The 20,441-nt window shown below is 35.8% G+C and overlaps 1 protein-coding gene across 11 annotated transcripts in view; it reads left to right on the forward strand.

Moving 5' to 3' along the window:
• The window catches only part of HECTD1 (HECT domain E3 ubiquitin protein ligase 1), a 60,845-nt gene that overhangs the window by 19,588 nt on the left and 20,816 nt on the right, over positions 1 to 20,441 (forward strand). For 3 of the 11 annotated variants that reach the window (XM_039705314.1, XM_039705322.1, XM_039705324.1), the window contains exons 5-26: positions 848 to 1,129; positions 1,395 to 1,683; positions 2,005 to 2,081; positions 2,167 to 2,265; positions 2,584 to 2,698; positions 3,248 to 3,422; positions 4,842 to 4,980; positions 5,175 to 5,345; positions 6,445 to 6,667; positions 6,756 to 6,800; positions 9,182 to 9,457; positions 9,561 to 9,637; positions 10,963 to 11,097; positions 11,322 to 11,468; positions 11,782 to 11,876; positions 12,239 to 12,344; positions 13,247 to 13,381; positions 13,467 to 13,606; positions 14,183 to 14,506; positions 14,925 to 15,091; positions 15,267 to 15,443; positions 18,425 to 19,261. In XM_039705314.1, coding sequence (XP_039561248.1) covers positions 848 to 1,129; positions 1,395 to 1,683; positions 2,005 to 2,081; positions 2,167 to 2,265; positions 2,584 to 2,698; positions 3,248 to 3,422; positions 4,842 to 4,980; positions 5,175 to 5,345; positions 6,445 to 6,667; positions 6,756 to 6,800; positions 9,182 to 9,457; positions 9,561 to 9,637; positions 10,963 to 11,097; positions 11,322 to 11,468; positions 11,782 to 11,876; positions 12,239 to 12,344; positions 13,247 to 13,381; positions 13,467 to 13,606; positions 14,183 to 14,506; positions 14,925 to 15,091; positions 15,267 to 15,443; positions 18,425 to 19,261 — 4,231 coding nt within the window. The remainder of the gene's footprint in view (positions 1 to 847; positions 1,130 to 1,394; positions 1,684 to 2,004; positions 2,082 to 2,166; positions 2,266 to 2,583; positions 2,699 to 3,247; positions 3,423 to 4,841; positions 4,981 to 5,174; positions 5,346 to 6,444; positions 6,668 to 6,755; positions 6,801 to 9,181; positions 9,458 to 9,560; positions 9,638 to 10,962; positions 11,098 to 11,321; positions 11,469 to 11,781; positions 11,877 to 12,238; positions 12,345 to 13,246; positions 13,382 to 13,466; positions 13,607 to 14,182; positions 14,507 to 14,924; positions 15,092 to 15,266; positions 15,444 to 18,424; positions 19,262 to 20,441) is intronic. The other 8 variants (XM_039705321.1, XM_039705315.1, XM_039705316.1 and 5 more) reach the window with 8 other exon arrangements.

Consider the following 20,441-nt stretch of genomic DNA (forward strand, 5'->3'; position numbering starts at 1 on the left):
AGAAGTCTGGAAATTTAATGGTGGTTTAAGATTTTTGTCTTCCTGAAGTCTGGCTAATATTCTAGTCTTGTTCTGTGTGTTGATGAGTAGCTGTCTTGAAGTCCTTGTTCTGTGATAGCAGACAGTGTTTTGAAAATGGACTGCTGAGCTGACATTTTAGGGAGTAAGAGCTGTAGCAATTCAGAGTTTGGTTAGAGAATAGGTATTGTGGGGGTTTTTCTTGACATCAGTCTGGTTTGCTATTGCCCATTTTTAAGGGCAAATGTGCCTGAAGCAACTTATCTCGATAGGCCAGTGCAAACCTCCTGATGTGAAAGACTGAGACACTTCTAGTGTATAGATAGAGAGATGTTAAATGCAAAACCTTCCTTTATTTTCAGTATTGACATGAAAAGATGTTGGATCCTTTTCTGGGCAGTTGTCCAGCAGTATTTTTTGCTGGATTGTTAATAGGATCACCAGTAAGCCTTGTTTCCACCGTGTCACTGGGGTTTTTGTATGCAGTTGGTTGGTTGGATTTTTTTCCTCCCTTTAGTGACATACTTAAATTTGGAAGTTTGTATTTTATTATCACCATGTCGCTGTGTCAGGTGCTTAGTAGATAATCTGCATTATCCAAGACTAAAATTTCCTTTTCCCAGTTTGTCCTATTTTTAGGTTTGGTCCAATTGAAAACTTTTTTGTGCTTAAGAGAAATATGTAGACCTTTAAATATAACTTGAATAATCAAGCTCTATGGGAAAATCAAGTTCTTTTATGTGGTCTGTATTCTTATGGATATCCCCTTAGCACTTTCTTACCTTAAATAAAAGATATTTCATCAGTTTTTCTTGCACGTCTTTCTTAGGTTTCAGATGGAGCTTTGAGATGCTTTGCTTCATTAGCTGACAGATTCACACGGCGTGGAGTTGACCCGGCCCCGTTAGCTAAACATGGATTAACTGAGGAGTTGTTATCTCGCATGGCAGCTGCTGGTGGGACAGCCTCAGGACCATCTTCAGCTTGCAAACCTGGACGGAGTAGCACTGGAGCACCATCTACAGCTGCAGACTCTAAATTAAGTAATCAGGTGTCAACTATTGTAAGCCTGTTGTCAACCCTGTGTAGAGGCTCTCCAGTAGTAACACATGTAAGAAATCCTTTTATGTTACAGCTTTTTGTTTTCATGGGGCTTTTCCCTTTGTATACTTCAATATATGCAAGATTTATGTTGGTATTTTATAGATAGATATACATATACATATTTATAAATCTTATTTTTTTATATATATATGTGCACACATACGTACATGTAAGATGCTTTTAAAGAGGGGGAAAAAGGAAACATTTCATATGGAAATGAAACCCAATTCTGATAGTGTTTTCTAAAGCCCTGTATATTTTTTATTGTTCAGACTTTTAATTATTTCCAGGATCTCCTAAGATCTGAACTTCCAGATTCTATAGAAAGTGCGTTGCAGGGTGATGAGAGATGTGTGCTGGACACCATGCGGTTAGTAGATCTTCTTTTGGTGCTACTGTTCGAAGGCAGAAAAGCCCTGCCAAAATCTAGTGCTGGATCTACAGGCAGAATCCCAGGACTGCGAAGACTGGATAGTTCTGGGGAACGTTCTCATCGGCAACTGATAGATTGCATCCGCAGTAAGGATACTGATGCACTGATAGATGCAATTGACACAGGAGGTAAGGAAAAATACCCAAAAAAAGAATATGAAATGCTTGCTTTAGCTTTGATTTTTATAATCTGAGATGTCATAACAAATGCTGAAGTAGTTAATTGAAATTCATTATATACAAGTTGGCTTACTTTGTTACATACTCAACAGTGTTGTTAGTAATCATACCTATGCCACCTTTTTTTATTGCAATTAGGAGTATAAATGCTTCTCCAGAATTACTGAGGACACTTAATTTTTAAGACCTTATTTTTCTTTAAAGAATACTGTTGAACTTTAGTTTATGGTTGTGGGAACTTTAACTATTTTATTTAATTTTATCTTTCAGCTTTTGAAGTAAATTTTATGGATGATGTAGGACAAACTCTTTTAAACTGGGCCTCAGCTTTTGGAACTCAGGAAATGGTAAATTAGATTTATAGACCCTTAAGAAGTTGCATTATTTATGTAAAGGAAGATAAAGACTGTTTTCCTTTTTCTTATCTAACAGGTAGAATTCCTCTGTGAAAGGGGTGCTGATGTTAACAGAGGTCAGAGGTCATCCTCATTACATTATGCAGCATGTTTTGGAAGACCTCAGGTAGCAAAGGTATGATTTAAACTAACCCTTAAAAAGCCGCTGACTTTTCATCTTGTTCTCTTCAAAATATCTTCAATGCAATATGCTGGACATGTGCACTCTTAAATATTTACATGTTCTTTACAGTATTTATCAAGACACAGATTTTTCATTATAGGGCAGTACAGCAGTAATGAATAAAAGTAGTTTATATTAGCTCTACAGATATAAAAAATACAGAATACTTAAAGCATAAGAACACTGTAGGAGTGATGTACAAAAAGCACATTTGCTACTTTGGAAGAAGAAATGCAATTTTTTTTCATACATAAAAATATTTATTCTTAGACTCTCTTACGACATGGTGCAAATCCTGATTTGAGAGATGAAGATGGGAAAACTCCTCTGGATAAAGCTCGGGAAAGGGGGCACAGTGAAGTAGTAGCTATTCTTCAGTCTCCAGGTGAGTGCAATATTTAAATCCATAACACTTGCTATAGTAGAAATGCTGATATGTGTTAAGTTATGCAGTTACAAGAATTTTACTCTATTAAGGTTATTAAAAAACAAATTGTGACCTATCTTCCTTAACCCATGAAGTATGCATAAAAGCATTAGTATTTTAAGATGTTATTAAGTGAGGGGAATTACCAAAAAAATAGCTGAGCAGGCATGAGCAGTGTCAGTTGTTCTGCTCTTTAGCTGTGGAATCAGGCTAGGCTGGGTTTTGTTGTGGATTCAGAGCTTGTCAGCCTTGGTGGCTTCTCTGGTATCCTTTCTCCATGGGAACTGAACTTTCCCTGTTCCTGAGAATACTGGTGCCACAGGTGATACTTGCTATTAAATACTTTTATTCAAGAAGTCATGCATGTGTAAATTTTATATTTGTAGGAATGCATGTTCATGTTCAGGTACTTGGATGTTAGTAAACAAAACCTGGATGTTTAGAAGGGGATATTGTTTGCTTTGTTGACTTTGGCATTTGAATGTGTTGGGGAAAAAAATTTTCCAGGGGATTGGATGTGTCCTGTCAACAAAGGGGATGAGAAGAAAAAGAAAGATGCAAACAAGGATGAGGAAGAATGTAATGAACCCAAAGGAGATCCAGAAATGGCACCCATATACTTGAAAAGACTGTTGCCTGTGTTTGCACAAACATTTCAACAAACTATGTTGCCTTCAATAAGGTAATATTATCATGAGGGACAATTTCTTAATGCATGCTTAAAAAAGCCAAACTGAAAGTTTAAGTAATGCTAGTGACAAAATGTATTTGAATAGAAGTGATTGTTTGGAAAGGGTTCCAAGAGTGATTTTTACTTAGCACTTTCAGCAGCATTTTTTTCTTTCTGGTGAAGTGCTGTGTTGGAAAAAAACCTGGTTAGTCATGGGAGAGCAGAGCATACTCTTGACTCTAGCAGCATGATGAAAGAATGCTATGTTCATACAGTATGTTGTATACACTGTGCATCAGGGTGTGGTTACAGTTGTTTGTAGCCACTCTAATGAAAGCTGTAATTTAGTAGAGGAAAACTAATAAAATAATATCAAGATGCATTCATTGAAAAATCAGCAAGACTAGAAAAAGCTATTTTATAAGGTTTTAGGAGACTTACTTAACAGTGTATTAACTGGACAAGATGCTGCTTCTATTTCTGTTGAATTGCAGAAATGTAGTCTAATTTATTACTTAGAAGGGCATACTGCGCATGGCATAATGGTTGTGATAGAGTTGCATCTGATCATAACCTCTTAGCCTTTTATACCACAAACATTATTCCAACTGGTTGTTATAAGTTGCATCTGATCATAACCTCTTAGCCTTTTATACCACAAACATGAAATTTATTCCAATCTCTTATTTATGTTCCCAGTGTTTACAGGTACTTTGGGTGAAAATGCAAGATAAAAAGGCCTCTAGTGGAGACAGACTCCTCATGAGCTGATGATAGAAAGCTTAAACTAGGTCATTTTAAATAAAAGAAATAAGAAACTATGTTAACAGTCTATGCATGATTAATTGTTGTTGCAGATTGTGCAAAGAAGAAGTTGGCTCTCTACTTGAAAGTTATCTTAATGAATCAAACTTTTGGAAATTAGTCAAAGAAATTAATCTATAACCCTACAGGAGTGATTTGTTTTCATATTAATTATGGTTCTTAGTGTGGGAAGCTGAATGATCTAATAGTATTTTTAGAGTTAAAAGTTAAAGGGATCTTTCCCATATATAGGAAATATATGACTACAATGAAAGGCTGAATACCTCTAAGGGTGACAAAGTGTGCAGAAGTGAATTGCCAGCACTAAAAGTGGATAAAGACAGGATGTAGAAGGTTTACCTGGTAAAGGGTTGAGGAGAAAAATGTATGTCAGACTGATAGTGCTGTCGAATCAAAAAATACCAGAGGTGCATTATTCTTAAAGATAATCCAGAATTTAGTAAGTGTAACTAATCCAAGAACTGAAACAGATTACATTTCTTGTGTTTTGAAGGCATGCACAAATAGAGTACAAAAGAAGTCTTATCTTGAACCTTTTTGTTGCTTTGATTATTGCTTGCTTTATCACTGTAAGAACTTTTTTTTTTTCCCTATGATTTTTTACAGGAAAGCAAGTCTTGCACTCATTAGAAAAATGATACATTTTTGTTCTGAGGCGCTGCTGAAAGAGGTTTGTGACTCTGATGCTGGCCACAACCTGCCCACAATACTGGTTGAGATAACAGCTACAGTGCTTGATCAAGAGGTAGGAAGAATGAAAATGTTATCCTTTATGAAACTAGTACAACAAAAAAGGGAGTTATGCTGATTGATTCCATGTATTTGTTAATAACTAACCCTAAAACGTTTACAGTGTCCATCTGTGACCACATGTGCAATTCAGGGTGTAAAGTAACAAGATCTCCTTTGTTATTTTCTTTTCATCCCAATGTATTACAGGATGATGATGATGGCCATTTGTTAGCCTTGCAAATCATAAGGGATTTAGTGGATAAAGGTGGTGATCTTTTTCTAGACCAACTGGCTAGACTTGGTGTGATTAGTAAAGTGTCAACTTTGGCGGGGCCATCATCTGATGATGAAAATGAAGAGGAGTCTAAACCTGAGAAGGTAAGTGTATGGAATTATTTGCTTTATTTGTTACTGTAAAACTGCCGCTTCTAGTAAAGTGTTCATTGATACAAAAATGGCCAGGGCAAGGGAGTTAGGATATTAAATTAATAATATGTTAACAGAAAATGAAGGTAGAGAAGAAAGCTATTAAAAAAAGTGGTATAAAATAAGCATTATATACTGAGTTTTCCTATTCATACTTCCTTGTGGTCAAGTTATTTGGTGCTTAGTTTTGCCTAGTGTTTGGAAAGTGACTGGTAAACAAAATGAATCCTTCCTAAAGTGTTTGTGTCAGAAGTGTATCTCTTTTGATGTCCATGCATTAAATATTTGGAGATGTTTAAAATGTAGCTGTTAAATATATGAAAAAGAAAATAATTTTCTGCTTAAGAAAAGCTGTAAGTGCATATTGAAGTTATTTATCAGTTTCCAAGTCTTATTGCCAGTCAGATGAACTGAATGGATAACAGACTTCTTCTGTTACCAATTCAATTAAATTTATAGTTAAATCTTAAGTGTGTAGTTAAACTTTTTTACTGTGGGGTTTGGGTTGTCTGGGGTTTCTTGAGGGGCGCTGGTTTTGTATTTTTGTGGTTAGATATTAAAAGTCATATGGACATGGTCCTAGATAACCAGTCATATGTGGCCCTGGCTGAGTAGGGGTTTGGACTAGATGGCCTCCAGAGGTTTCTTCCAGCCTCAATAATTTTGTGATTCTTCTCTCACAATTCAAGTTTTGAAGAGAGGTGGATGTTGCAGGCAGTAGGCCATTGCTATTGTTGAGTAGATAAAGCTGTATGTGAAAGGAAACTTCTAAGTATCTGATTCTATTAAAGAATATTTTTAAGGATATGTTTTACAGGCAGAAGTAGTATAGTTCCTGCACTTTTGGTTTGAATAATTCTGCTCTCCTAAAGAGAGAGAATCTCCTCCTTTTAAAACTATCTGTGGTTGGTTTGTTTGTTTGGGTTTTTTTCCCCTCTTTTTAAATGGATTGGAGATTTTTTTTTTGTTTGGGTTTTTTTTTTTTTTTTTTTTTTTTTTGTTTTGTTTTGTTTTGTTTTGGTTCTTGTTGCTTAATACAATGTTATTACAGGAGGATGAACCACAGGAGGATGCTAAAGAACTGCAGCAGGGTAAACCGTACCACTGGAGAGACTGGTCAATCATTAGGGGAAGGGACTGCCTGTATATCTGGAGTGATGCTGCAGCCCTGGAGCTATCTAATGGTAGTAATGGATGGTTCAGATTTATCTTGGATGGCAAGCTGGCCACAATGTATTCCAGTGGGAGCCCTGAAGGAGGATCCGACAGCTCAGGTAGACTTTTTGCAATTCAAGTCCAGGTTAAGTTTTGAGACTGTTACATTTGTTTATATAATTTGATTTGAGCTATTTTGTTTTGCAGGAATTGGCTTACTAAATAGTAAAGGATGTAAACAGGTGGAAGGTGGTCAGTTAATTGTGATGCATTTTATCAGATAGCATGTGGCCATAACTTGACTTTCTTGGTGAATTGTGTTAAGTAAACATCTTGCCAGCAAAAGCGTATTAACTTTTTGTTTTGATTCTTCTCCATGCATACTTAATTTTTTCACCCCAGTCATTAAAAGCACTTTGTAGTGGCCATCCCAGGAAAAGCAGGTTGAAATGGTGATTTGTTGTTTGCTTCTAGCTAGCAGAATGAATTTGCATGTGTTTGAAGACAAAGTAATGGAAAGTTTCTCATCGAGATTGGGAAACAAATTACAGTGTCTTAATTGTTTGTTGGAGAGAGGATAAGGGAACAGACCTTATGCACTGGCAATGCACAGCTGGTTCTGATTTTCTGTACAGAATACACAACTTGTTCTGGATGCAGAAACAACCCTCCTTTTATTGTTTCATCTTTTTTTTTTTGCAGCAGTTCATGCATTTATGAACCTGCAGGCATAAAATGCTTTGCAATATTATGATGTTTTCAATGAGCCATTGAGTGAAATAACAGAACATATTATGATTCAGGATGGAAATGAAGTGCTAATGACTTCATGCATCAAGTTTGGGGCAAGAACACAAAATGCTATGTAATGTTTCTGATCATAATGCAGCTGAAAACCACTTATAGATTTATGGGTTTTTTTGGTCAGAAAATGTCTTTGCATTCTTTTTAATATGGTTGATGCCTTTAAAGGTAGATAAGTCCTGTGTTGAGATACTTGTTTATCATACAATACAGTTTTTAGAAGATTCAGGAAGATAATTTCTTAAATTCTCATAGAATTCTTAAATTCTCATTTGGCATTCCCTGCATGCCAGATTTTTTGGTTTTTGCTTCCGAATGGTCAAGGCAAAGGGACGAGACTATTTCTGTATAAGATGAGTGGAATGGTGATAGCTCAGATGAATTTGGAGTGAAGAGAGCTTAGAGGAAGTCAGATTGAGCATTTAAGATGTTAGTTCAAATCAGTCTTTCAAAAATTATTGCATAAATCCAAAAGTTTTTTAATAAGATACCTAGTCTGAATATCATGAGGGGGAAAGGAGCTAAATGTAGGATTAAATGAGGCTTCTCAAAATCTGTACTCAGACATCTACTAAGATTGCTGATGTTGCAGTGTAATTTGCCTGAACTTTTAACTGTGAGCTCTAAGCATGTGCAGCAGCCTTTTTTACTTAAAAAATTAATATTTGTTAACTAAAATGACTACAGTGCAGCATAGGCTAGAATGGTATCTTTAAGTCCTGAACTGTACTATATGTTCTGCTGTCCTAAATCATTACTGATCAGTCTCGTGGTATAGTTTTTAGTAACTTCACAACTGGCAAGAGTATAGAGGGTTGAGTAGTGAAATCTGTTAGTGTGTATTGCATGATGAAAGTTGGGGTGGATGGTCAAATATATATACTGTGAACATTTTGGAAGGTCTGTACTCACCCCTCTCCACATTAACTCTGTACTTGTTTTGCTTGAATTTTTAGAAAAAAAAATTCAATGCAAAAATTGAAATTTAATGGTAATTCTGAAGCTTTGAGTAAGTCTCAAAATTTTGTCCAAGGGAACATGAAATTATTCCCAACCATGTAGAAATATAGTACTTTCAGTGCAATGTGCTATATAATAAATTTATTAAAATGTTTTCAGATTTCCATAATTACATTCAATTAACAGAATTTTCATCTGGCATATCAAATCTCAATTATTTTTATTAGCCTTCTCTGTATATGCTATGAAATTTAAGCAGTAAAGAATGTGGTGCCTCAAGTGCATATTTATTGTTTGCATTATTTTGTATTATAAAAAAGGGGCATATTTAAAAAGCCTAGAGCTTGTCATTGCAGCAAAAGGCAAACAGCAATAATCTTTAATGAGATGTTTCCATTTTTACCTTAAATGGAATTTCTGAAAAGTTATGTACTCAGCATTTTAATGATTAAAATACAGATATATAATTTAATAAAATGATATAATTTTTAATAATAAAAAAATTCTTATTTCTGAAAACTTTTGAGAATATTCATGCTTACCATTTGAGACCCATTTTTCAAAGACTAAAAATTTATACTCAATTTTTTTGATCTTCCTGTTAAAATTGTAATGATGAATTAATGCATCTGAATTGCATCTCTCAAAAAGAGTTGCATTGTTGGATTGCAACTTTAATGAGATCGTAAAATAAATCACTGTTGAAGCACAGAAATATACTACACTGAAATTTAGGACACCTTAAGACCCTTAATTTCAAAGTTAATTTTGCATTGAATGTACTCAGTTGTTTTGCTCTTGAAAAAAAAATTCTACATAATGATGGAAGCAGTTGTTGGAAAAAACCAAATTTGTTTCTCTTTAAATAGAAAGTAGGAGTGAGTTCCTTGAGAAGTTGCAGAGGGCTCGAAGCCAAGTAAAACCATCTACCACAAGCCAGCCAATTTTATCAACACCAGGGCCAACTAAACTTACTGTAGGAAACTGGTCACTGACCTGTTTAAAAGAAGGAGAAATTGCTATTCACAATTCTGATGGTCAGCAAGCTACAATACTGAAAGAAGACCTGCCAGGCTTTGTGTTTGAATCCAACAGAGGAACAAAGCATTCGTTTACAGCTGAGACTTCCTTGGGTAAGTATGTAGGTATGTGTTATGTGCAGGTAGGAACAAGTGTATATGAGATAGTTTTACTTGTTGCTTTTCATAGCTATGAGAAAATGCAACTTTTCTAAAATATATGTTGCAGGGTCAGAATTTGTGACTGGCTGGACAGGTAAAAGAGGAAGAAAACTGAAATCTAAACTGGAGAAGACAAAGCAAAAGGTTGGTGATCATCAGTAAATTTTATATTTAGAATTTGAGTTTGCTTTACATTACAATATTCTTAGGGAGGTGTAGTTTCCTCTTAGAAGATAAAAATCTCTGATTTCAACTAGATACAGTTTTATGTGAGGCTTGATGGGGAAAACGTCAAGCAGAACAAAGCACTTCTTTGGGTGATTTTATCCAAAAATCTTAGTAAACTCAATGCTCCTTTAGAGGAAAATGTTTGGGTTTTTTTAAAATGTAACAAAATCCAGTCTTCCCGACTTGCATTTGTATAATCCTTTAGGATTATACATATAATACTTCTGTTCATCTAGGTAGTAATTTCAGACTGGATATTGTGACAGGGTGCTGGAAGTGAACAGTCTGCATTGTTAAGAGTTATGGTAGTGAAGCAAAATGAGTAAATACCCTCATTTTAGCTTTCTTTAAAATTCTTCTTTTTCCTCAAAGTGAAGGGGAAAAAGGAGGAACTAAGAAATCAAGTATTAAGTTCTTTACAAGAAAACCACAAAATAACAGTACATTTTGTGATCCACTTATGCCAAGGACTCAGGCTGATCCTCAGTCTTTATCTGTCTTGCGGTTTCTAACAGTGCAGCCAATATATTCTGTACCTTATATCTGTAGCATTTTAGGACATATATTTTAGGAAATGTGACACTAAATTGAAATACTGTGTGTGAATGATAATATGTGGGATGATAAAAGAAAGACAGTGCTCTCATATACCTAAGATTGCACTGTGTAGTTCTGAAGCTTGTGTAATATATTATTGTAGCACATAGAATGATAATGAAAAGGAAATTTTTTGGGAAATTTCTTAAAAAAGAAAGCTGTTGCTTAATCAGAGCTTATTTAATCTGTGAACCATACTTTGTAGAAAGAGTGATTCTTACTAAAAGAGGTTGTATAGGGAGTTAGGGTTGTATAGGAATGTTATCAACATTCCTTAACTGTATTAAAGCTGCTTAATTGTACATTTAAAAATATTACCTGATCCACGATACAGTTCTAAAAGAAAGATTGGCAGATTGAGAATCATACCTTTTCCTACTACCCTTTATGCTGTAACCTAATACATAATGGTAAATTTCATTTCTGTCTATAAGATTTTGTATATTTCCATTTAATTCTCCTGTAGCTTTTTCCTTTCACAACCTTTGCCATTTTGTGATGCACATGGGTTTTTTATTCTTCCCATTTGTCTGCCTGTTGTGGACTTAGTTAAAAAAAAATGTCCAAGGTTGCAGTATCTGGGAGTATAGTAATAGTCTCATTACGGTAAGGTCTGACTTCTGATTATCAAAATCCATTTGTAGGTACGCACTATGGCAAGAGATTTGTATGATGATCATTTTAAAGCTGTTGAAAGTATGCCTCGAGGAGTGGTTGTAACACTGAGGAACATAGCAACACAGTTAGAGTCTGCATGGGAACTTCATGCAAACAGGCAGGTAAGTGTATCTCCTTTATTTTTGTGTGATATCCGTGCAAATCAGATAATGTTCAGACTAGTCTGTCATGATGTGAAGCAGAGTCATGAAGCAGAGATAGCATGTCTCTGATATGGGGAGTTTTAATGCATTTATTACCTAGTTAGGTACTTTCCTAGGACATGATTTTTCAACTGAAGCAAGTGGACATTACTTTTCAGGATAATGATCTTTTTGTCTTTCAGTGCATTGAAGGAGAAAATACATGGAGAGATTTAATGAAGACTGCTCTGGAAAACTTAATTGTACTGTTGAAGGATGAGAATACTATTTCTCCATATGAAATGTGCAGCAGTGGCTTAGTTCAATCGCTGCTGACAGTTTTAAACAATGTGAGTTTATAGAAATAAGTGTTAAAAAAAAACTTCCTTACAAAATAAAGTTAAGACATGTGCCATAATGTAAAAGATGTGTTATAAATATTTTTCCTGTCTTCCTGAAAATTTGGCAGACTTGCTCCAGTTACTGGTCTGCCTATTGAAATAAGCTATCACAATAGATGACTAGTTTGAATGAAAATAAATCAACTCTGTTCAGGTTGAATGGCTGATGATTAGCTTTTCACATACAGACATTAAATTGGGATTTCAGTGAGACTACATAGATGTCTTTGCCTGTCTGTAACTTGGTTTTTTTTCCTCCTAGAATGTTGATTTGGATGTGAAACAAGACTGTAGTCAACTGGTAGAGAGGATAAATGTTTTCAAAACAGCATTCAGTGAAAATGAGGATGATGAAAGGTAAAAATAATACCAAACCAGGAAAATCCTCTTTGAAATTTTGAAGCAGTCATGTTTAAAATAATGTAAAGAAAAAGTACCTGTTCTTTAAATTTCAGTGGAATAGAAAATTGATCTGAAAGCACAGCATCTAATACTGAAGTAGCAGTTGAAAGTTTTTATCTCTAAGAATCAACCTATAGAACATCTATTGACAAAATAAAGGTGACTTGTTCATCATTATGCAGATTAGTATCTTTCTTACTGTGCTGTAACCATGTGACTAGGACAGATACCATCAGTAGAAATAGCATGCTGAGATAGTTTCCTCAGCTGGATCCTGTTTTGTTTTATGGTAACATAGTACCTGTTCTCTTCCGCAGTCGTCCGGCAGTTGCATTAATTCGGAAATTGATAGCAGTGTTAGAATCTATTGAACGTCTGCCTCTCCACCTGTATGATACACCAGGATCTACGTATAATCTTCAGGTAAATGCACAGTGATAACAGCATATCACACTGAGTGGTGCTCAACTGAAGGTTATATGTTGCACATCTTGTCTGCAAGAGTCACATTCTTGTAGATGTGGGTAGAATTAGGTAAAGAACAATCAAATTTTGGCATCTATTTCCTCTAATGCTGAAATGCATGGCTGTTCCTCTATTGTCACTTAAACACTGTGAGGTAAAAGGAAATTTTGATTGAGGAGATAATGTGTTCTTTCTTTTGTCTTCAGGTGTTGTCTTTATATAGGAACATGCCCTCTAGTTAAAGGGTACTGCGATTACAAGACAATTATTAGTAAAAATAGGGGATAGGCTTTAAAGGGTCCTCTACAGCTCTGTGTTCTATTGGTAATGCAAGATGCCTCCAGGCTCAGCAACTTGTTATACAGGAAACTTGGCAGTTTGACTAAAAATATTGCTTGTTTTTCCCCAGTTTGTGTGGAGTCTTAATTTTTTCTATTTGAAAGCACAGTTCAGGGTTTTGCAACATGGGTAGGGAAGTATAAATATTTCTGTTTTCATGTTAAATGTCCAGGAAATAGTTGCAAAAAGTTGCAAAACCACTGCTGCTGTTCAATATTTTTGAAAATAGTTTTCAGTTTCTAGTCAACAAATAGCTATGAAGACATAGGAAAAGTGAGAAATTGTTAGTTAGTGTGTAATTGACTTACACATTGTCATAGTAAAGAATTCTTTGGTTAATTGAAAAAAGGTAGTACTAGGATACTACTTTTCAAAGCATTTCCTTGGAATATTGTGCTTAAGTTAGAGCAACGAAGATACTTGACAGGCCACTAAAATGGTTGTATTGAAGTACACTGTTTTTATTAAAATCCCAGAACCTAAACAGGAAAGCCTGTATTAATGTTGAGCTGTTCTTTCAGATCCTGACAAGGCGCTTGAGGTTTCGTTTGGAACGTGCCTCGGGGGAGACGTCTTTAATAGATCGAACCGGTAGAATGCTCAAGATGGAGCCATTGGCAACTGTTGAATCTCTAGAACAGTATCTCCTGAAAATGGTGAGCTGCATACCACACACAGAGTTCACAGGGGATACTTACCTTCTGCGTCTTTAATATTTGATGTTTTTTTTTTCATGTGTAGGTAGCAAAGCAGTGGTACGACTTTGATAGGGCTTCATTTGTTTTTGTACGAAAACTACGAGAAGGTCAGACATTTGTGTTCAGGCATCAACATGATTTTGATGAAAATGGAATTATTTACTGGATTGGAACAAATGCAAAGTGAGTTTTTCAAAGCTAGATATTTTTAAGTCAGACATAATAAACTACAATCTGTGAGGCAGGATGGGGACAGGGAATTCATAATGAAATGAAATCTGTTATTTTCTTAGAAGTGGGAGATATCTTTTAATCAACAGAATTACATTTCTCTTGGATCTGCTTAAATAATAGAAAACTATGAATCACTTGTGTTCAGACTTTGTATGGTTCTCTAAGAAGGTGGAGTGGGGAAGTATGGGTCTTTGTTTTTGCTTGCAGGGTTCTGTTTGTATGGTTCTCTAAGAAGGTGGAGTGGGGAAGTATGGGTCTTTTGTTTTTGCTTGCCAGGGTTCTGTTTGATTTTGTTTTTGTTTTTTTTTTTCCTTTGCTACACTGTTTTAAAAAACACAAACAAAGTGGTGTTTGGAACATATCTAAAGTTATCTAATTATCTAAAATTATATTGATAATTTTGGTGTAATAAACTGAGCTGTTATATGCAATTTACAGTAAATGTCAAATATTGCTCAAACTGGTTTTTTGGGTTTTTTTAATTTAGGCAATAATTGAACAGTATATTTCTCTTTTTAAATACAGAACTGCATATGAGTGGGTAAATCCAGCAGCCTATGGATTAGTAGTGGTTACATCCTCAGAAGGAAGAAATCTGCCTTATGGTCGTTTAGAAGACATCCTGAGCCGTGACAGTTCAGCTCTCAATTGTCACACAAATGATGATAAGAATGCTTGGTTTGCCATAGACCTTGGCCTTTGGGTTATACCATCAGCCTACACATTGCGCCACGCTCGAGGTTATGGACGATCTGCTCTCAGAAATTGGGTTTTCCAGGTATCTAAGGATGGACAGAACTGGACTACTTTGTATACTCATGTTGATGACTGTAGTCTCAATGAACCAGGGTATGTCAGTGTATTTTATCACTTTTCATAAAACTGAGTGCAGTTAAAAATGTACTTGACTGTAGACTAATTTAGCGTGTACTGTGTTTGTAATAATGTGTCTATCTAAAGAAGTGTTAAGTGATACCAGTTATCAAGAATGGGCTGGAGAGTAAGTGATTCATAGGTTTTCTGTGTGGTTTGTGTAATGGTATTTGTGCTTTTCCATCACTGTGAATTTTGAATTTTGTTTTTTTATCAAAATCATAACACCAAAACTCATCCGAAGTTTGTCCTGGTGTTAATAGGTTTATATATCTTGTAGTATGCATACATGATTAGTGTTAGGGTTTTGTTTGCTTTGATATTAAGGTTTTTTGGTTTTGCTTTTTTCTTTATTCCTGTTACCTACCAACATCCCTTTGTAATAAACTTAAAGGTCTACAGCAACATGGCCTTTAGATCCTCCAAAAGATGAGAAACAAGGTTGGAGACATGTTAGAATAAAACAGATGGGAAAGAATGCCAGTGGGCAAACACACTACCTCTCCCTGTCTGGATTTGAACTTTATGGCACTGTGAATGGAGTATGTGAAGATCAGCTGGGTAAGAAAAATAACACGTATATCCTACTTACTCTTTTAAAATGCTAATGAGCATACCATATAAAAACCAGTGTGAAAAAGGAGGTTAACTTTTGCAATTGACCTTGCTTAGAAATAAGCTCAGAATTATTCCCCATTCAATACTTTCAAGTATTTTCAATTTACATTTCTTGTAGGAAAAGCTGCTAAAGAAGCTGAAGCAAATCTGAGAAGGCAGCGACGTCTGGTCCGTTCTCAGGTGTTAAAATACATGGTTCCAGGAGCTCGTGTAATCAGAGGAATTGATTGGAAATGGAGAGATCAGGATGGAAGCCCGCAGGGTGAAGGCACTGTTACAGGAGAACTGCATAATGGTGAGCATGAATTGCCTGAATTTATGTTGTTGAATCATGTCTGTTGCATGATTACATCATGCAGAATAGGTAGCATTAAAGTACTTCCTTTGTAAGGCCTTGATAAAGTTGATAAAAGTTCAAATACTTTGGAGGGAAGAAGCTTAAAATACTACTGCTGTTGGGGTCCATTTGTGAAATGCCATTTGAGCACATGAAAAAACTTCTTGTTGTATATGAAACTTCTATATAGTTTTGGTTAATTAAAATATTAAACTGTTATTCAAATATGAAACTGTTATTTAGACATCTGTTACAAACTATATGAAGGTAAGTGATGCAAAGGGATAAGCTTTGCGCCTGCAAAATCTATAATTACCTTCCTCATTTCTTCTAGCTGAGCATTTGCCATATTTTTCTTGACTTTTGTTATATCCTGTACCTTTCCTACCTTGCAAGCTTCTTTGGGATCAAGGTTTTGGTTTTGAGTTAAAGCATGAAAATTTATTAACTTAGGGAGTAAAATAAAAACCTGCAACAGCCAGGGAAGTCAGTACTCAGAAAGTCAAGTTATTGAAGAGGCTTCAGGAGAGGTGGTGATCTTGTCAGCTGAACATGCTTTCCACCATTTCCCTTCTCTTCCCCCTATTTTGAGGTCTATAAGGCTTGCCTTGTTTCTGAAGCACCTTCAGCTTCTTTTATGTTCATTTTTAGCTAGACTTGAGAGTTTCTTCTAGTTAATTGAGTTGTCTGCTCTCAAACATGGAGAAATCTCCAATGTACAATTCCTTAAAATGATTTGAAACTGAACTTTATTTAACCTGTTCAGTACAGCTTGTGGGCAAGTCGTCCATCATCCATATATTTTTCTTATCAGATGCAACAGTGTCCATAGCTACATTATAGCTTTGAAGACTTTAGGTGAGGAGTATTCTACCAAAGCAATGATTTTGTTCCTGTGTTCCAGTAAAACTTCCCCATGTAGCCATAGGTAAAATTGAGGTTCATTTATCAAATGGTGATGCCAACTCATCTCATTCCTGTCACAACTTTTTTTCATGTAGAATTTTGACAATACGATCTCATTTACTTTTTTGGTTGTTCACAATTGTAGACAAACATTTTATGCCTGTAATGATGGAGCAATATGAGTTCAAGTACATAATATGTACTTAAAGCTTGTTCAGATATAAAACAGCTCGTAATTAAATCTCATTTACTTTTTTGGTTGTTCACAATTGTAGACAAACATTTTACGCCTGTAATGATGGAGCAATATGAGTTTGAGTATATAATATGTACTTGTTCAAATTTAAAATGGCTTGCAATTATAATCTGGGAAAGAAACTACACAAAACAGAACCAGTTATTTAGTTATGCTTTGGAAAAGAATACCTGGTTCAGATATTCGTAAAGGGGAAAAAATTATACTTGGAGTTGAGCTCCAGTATGGAGCTTTTTTGTGTTTGATAAAAAAGTCAAATCATGGAAGACAAAAAAATCAGATTAGCTTCGTAAAGGGGAAAAAATTATACTTGGAGTTGAGCTCCAGTATGGAGCATTTTGTGTTTGATAAAAAAGGCAAATCATGGAAGACAAAAAATTCAGATTAGTTTCACAACTTCACCCGTCAAAGGTTTAGTGACATGAAGCTACTCAACTATAGCTTGTGAAGAAGGAATGAAATACTCATAAAAATAAAAATTAAATTCTCATATGAGAATAACATGATCTAAACCTGCTCATTTGGGGATGAGATGTCTACTTATCATATCTGTAAACTTTATCCTTTTTTAGCTACTTTTCCTCCAGAGTGATATTTGTAAATAGCAAATTGCCTGTGATCATCTGTTGCAATCTAGGAGTGGTGATTTTTGCATAGTTAAAAGCTGAAGGTGTACGTGACAGTAATAAAAAGAACATTTTACTTGATATTAGCTCTTTCCTGTTTTAATAAAGAAAAAATTGTGTTTATCTGGACCTGATATTTGTTTTGACTTGGTTTGAGAATGGAGAAGATAACTAAGCTTTAGAAAATTTATTTTTGGATGGCATGTGTTTCAATTGAAGAAGTTACTCCAATATTTGTTGCATTAAGATACAGTGAGAAATATTAGAAGGAATTTTTTAGGTGACTCGTAAGTTGTGGTACATATTTAGACAAGTAAAAATAAATCATTTTGCCCCCATTTCTATCCTAGTTAGCTAAATTTTGTATGTTACCCTCATTATTGCAGATGTATTATATTCAGCTGTTAAAAAAATTTGCTACTCAAAATAATAATTTAATAAAGGAACTTAAGAGTAGCATCTATTTGGAGTTTTCTTCTCGTCCCAGGATAGTTTTTTTCTATGAAACATATTATCTTTGCAGCCCTGAAATTTTACTTGATGTAGCCCTTACCTGATTGCCATAAGATTTTTTTATGAGTAATGAATGTTCGAGTATGTGGAACTTACTGAACTAAAAAGCTGTGTATCTACAAATTAGTTCTTTCAATTTAAGAATATGAAATCTCAAACGAAGCAGTTTTATAACATGTCGTCTGTTGGGTAAATATGCTTATCCACAAGCATCCAACAAAGAAAAATATTATTGAATGTCTATGTAATAATTACAGCCTCTTGACAGATGTAAAGTTATGATACGTTTTGATATACATTTTTGTTATTGGAGAATCCAGTTTTGATAGAGGCTAATAAAATTTTGAGAGATTCTAGTCAGGTCCCTTCCTGAGGGAAACTTTATTCTTGGCTGGATTCTGTGGCCCTGAAGATTAAGGTGGCAAGAACGAGCAGCCTCTGAATTGACAACATTACAAAATACTAAATTGGGTAGATTTAAGCACTTCCTTTTAAATTGGCATTAAGGGTTACTTAGTGATTTCATTGATTCAGACATACAGCCCTTGTGAGAAGCTGATCCCACATTGTGGAGCTGCTGTCTGACACGCCTCCTGTCTGCTTTCTGCTGGATCTCACAAACTCCTGTCCCTTTCCAGGCTGGATTGATGTCACCTGGGATGCTGGTGGCTCTAACTCTTACCGTATGGGCGCAGAAGGAAAGTTTGACCTCAAGCTTGCACCAGGGTACGACCCTGATTCAGCGGCATCACCCAAACCTGTTTCATCCACTGTTTCAGGCACAACGCAGTCATGGAGCAGCTTGGTGAAAAACAACTGTCCAGACAAGACGACTGCTGCTGCAGGCTCCTCAAGTAGAAAAGGAAGCAGCAGTTCTGTGTGTAGCGTGGCAAGTAGCAGCGACATCAGCTTGGGTTCGACCAAAATGGAGCGGAGATCAGAAAGTGTATTGGAACAAAATATAGTTTCAGGCACTGACGTCCATGAACCAATTGTTGTTCTGTCCTCTGCTGATAGCGTGCCTCAGGCTGACATAGGGTCATCTTCCAGTGCGAGCACCAGCACCTTAACAGCGGACATGGGAAATGAAAATGCAGAGAGGAAGTTAGGTCCTGATAACTCAATACGTACTCCTGGGGAGTCCAGTGCTATATCCATGGGACTTGTTAGTGTAAGCTCTCCTGATGTGAGTTCAGTCTCTGAACTGACTAACAAAGAAGCAGCTTCCCAACGACCCCTAAGCTCTTCAGCGAGTAACAGACTCTCAGTCAGTTCTTTGTTGGCTGCTGGGGCACCCATGAGCTCCAGTGCAAGTGTTCCAAACTTATCATCTCGAGAAACTTCCAGCCTGGAGTCCTTTGTACGAAGAGTGGCAAACATAGCACGTACCAATGCCACAAACAACATGAATTTAAGCCGGAGCAGCAGTGATAACAATACTAATACTTTGGGAAGAAATGTTGTGAGTACTGCAAGTAAGTAAGCTATTTTTATTTTCATTTCAGGATTTTGTTGTCTCTTTGGCTTTTTTTACGCTTGAGTTTGGATTGTGTTGGCTTAATAGAGAAATGTACTTAGAATAGCCTTGACATTATGTAGGCCTGTAGAACTCATGAAGGACTCACAGAGTTCCTGTCAGCTGAAAAGTGTTACGTTGCCTTATAATGTCAGATCACAGGTACCCATCAAACAGAAAGAAATTTGAAATTGACATTGATTATATGTTTAAGGAGAGAGTATGGATTAGACCAAGAGGATGGAAGTCTTGCAACAGTAGCTAATGTCAGGTACTTAGGCTTTCTGACCTGTGTAGATTTTGCATATTTCTGTTGTTTTCCCATTTTTCTCAGGAAGGGCAGTTTGTGCATATTGTGAAGTGTCTGAGCATAAGGAGCTGAGAACAAAGTACGAAGGAAAAAGAACTACAGTATGATGAAATGTTAGCAGATTCCTAATTTTGTCAAGCTGCATAACATAACACTCTAATACTGAGTGTGTTTTCTAGAAAGAGTCATTAAGGCTTAGATTTAGTGAACTGTTCAGGAATATTAAATGGAAGGAAGTTTGTAGTTAACAGTGTTTTAAATGACATTATGTACATGCTTTAACATTTGCATGTTCTTAGATTATATGTAGGAGCAAGGTATTAGCAAGGTAAGTTGTAAAGCTGCTTGTTGTGAGTTCACTCTTTTTTTGAGCATGCTCCCATCAAAGTTGTTACTTGTTTGGTATTTTGTTTTCTCTGATGGTGGTAGTACTTTAAACAGAGAACTGCATTTCATGGGCTGGACAAGTTAGAAAAAGTTAAATTACCTAAGCCAGAAAAAAGCATACATTTCTGTTAAGCTTTCATGCTTGTCATGATTGTCAGTGAAGCTGGTGAAGGGTCTGGAGCAGCTATAGCGTGTTTAGCCTGGAGAAAAGGAACCTCAGGAGAGATACTGTTGCTCTCTGCATCTACCTGAAAGGAGATGTAGTAAAGTGAGGGCAGCCTCTTTTTGCAGGTAGAAAATTACAGGGGAGGTTTAGATGAGATAATAGGAAATTTTTTTTCATTGAAAGGGTGGTCAATCACTGGAATGAGTGGCTCAGGGAAGTGGATTCACCATCTCTGAAAGTGTTCAGAAGTTGTGTAGAAGTGGGACCTGGGAACAT

Source organism: Passer montanus, unplaced genomic scaffold, assembly GCF_014805655.1.
Source record: "Passer montanus isolate IOZ18808 unplaced genomic scaffold, ASM1480565v1 scaffold18, whole genome shotgun sequence".
Taxonomy (NCBI): Eukaryota; Metazoa; Chordata; class Aves; order Passeriformes; family Passeridae; genus Passer; species Passer montanus.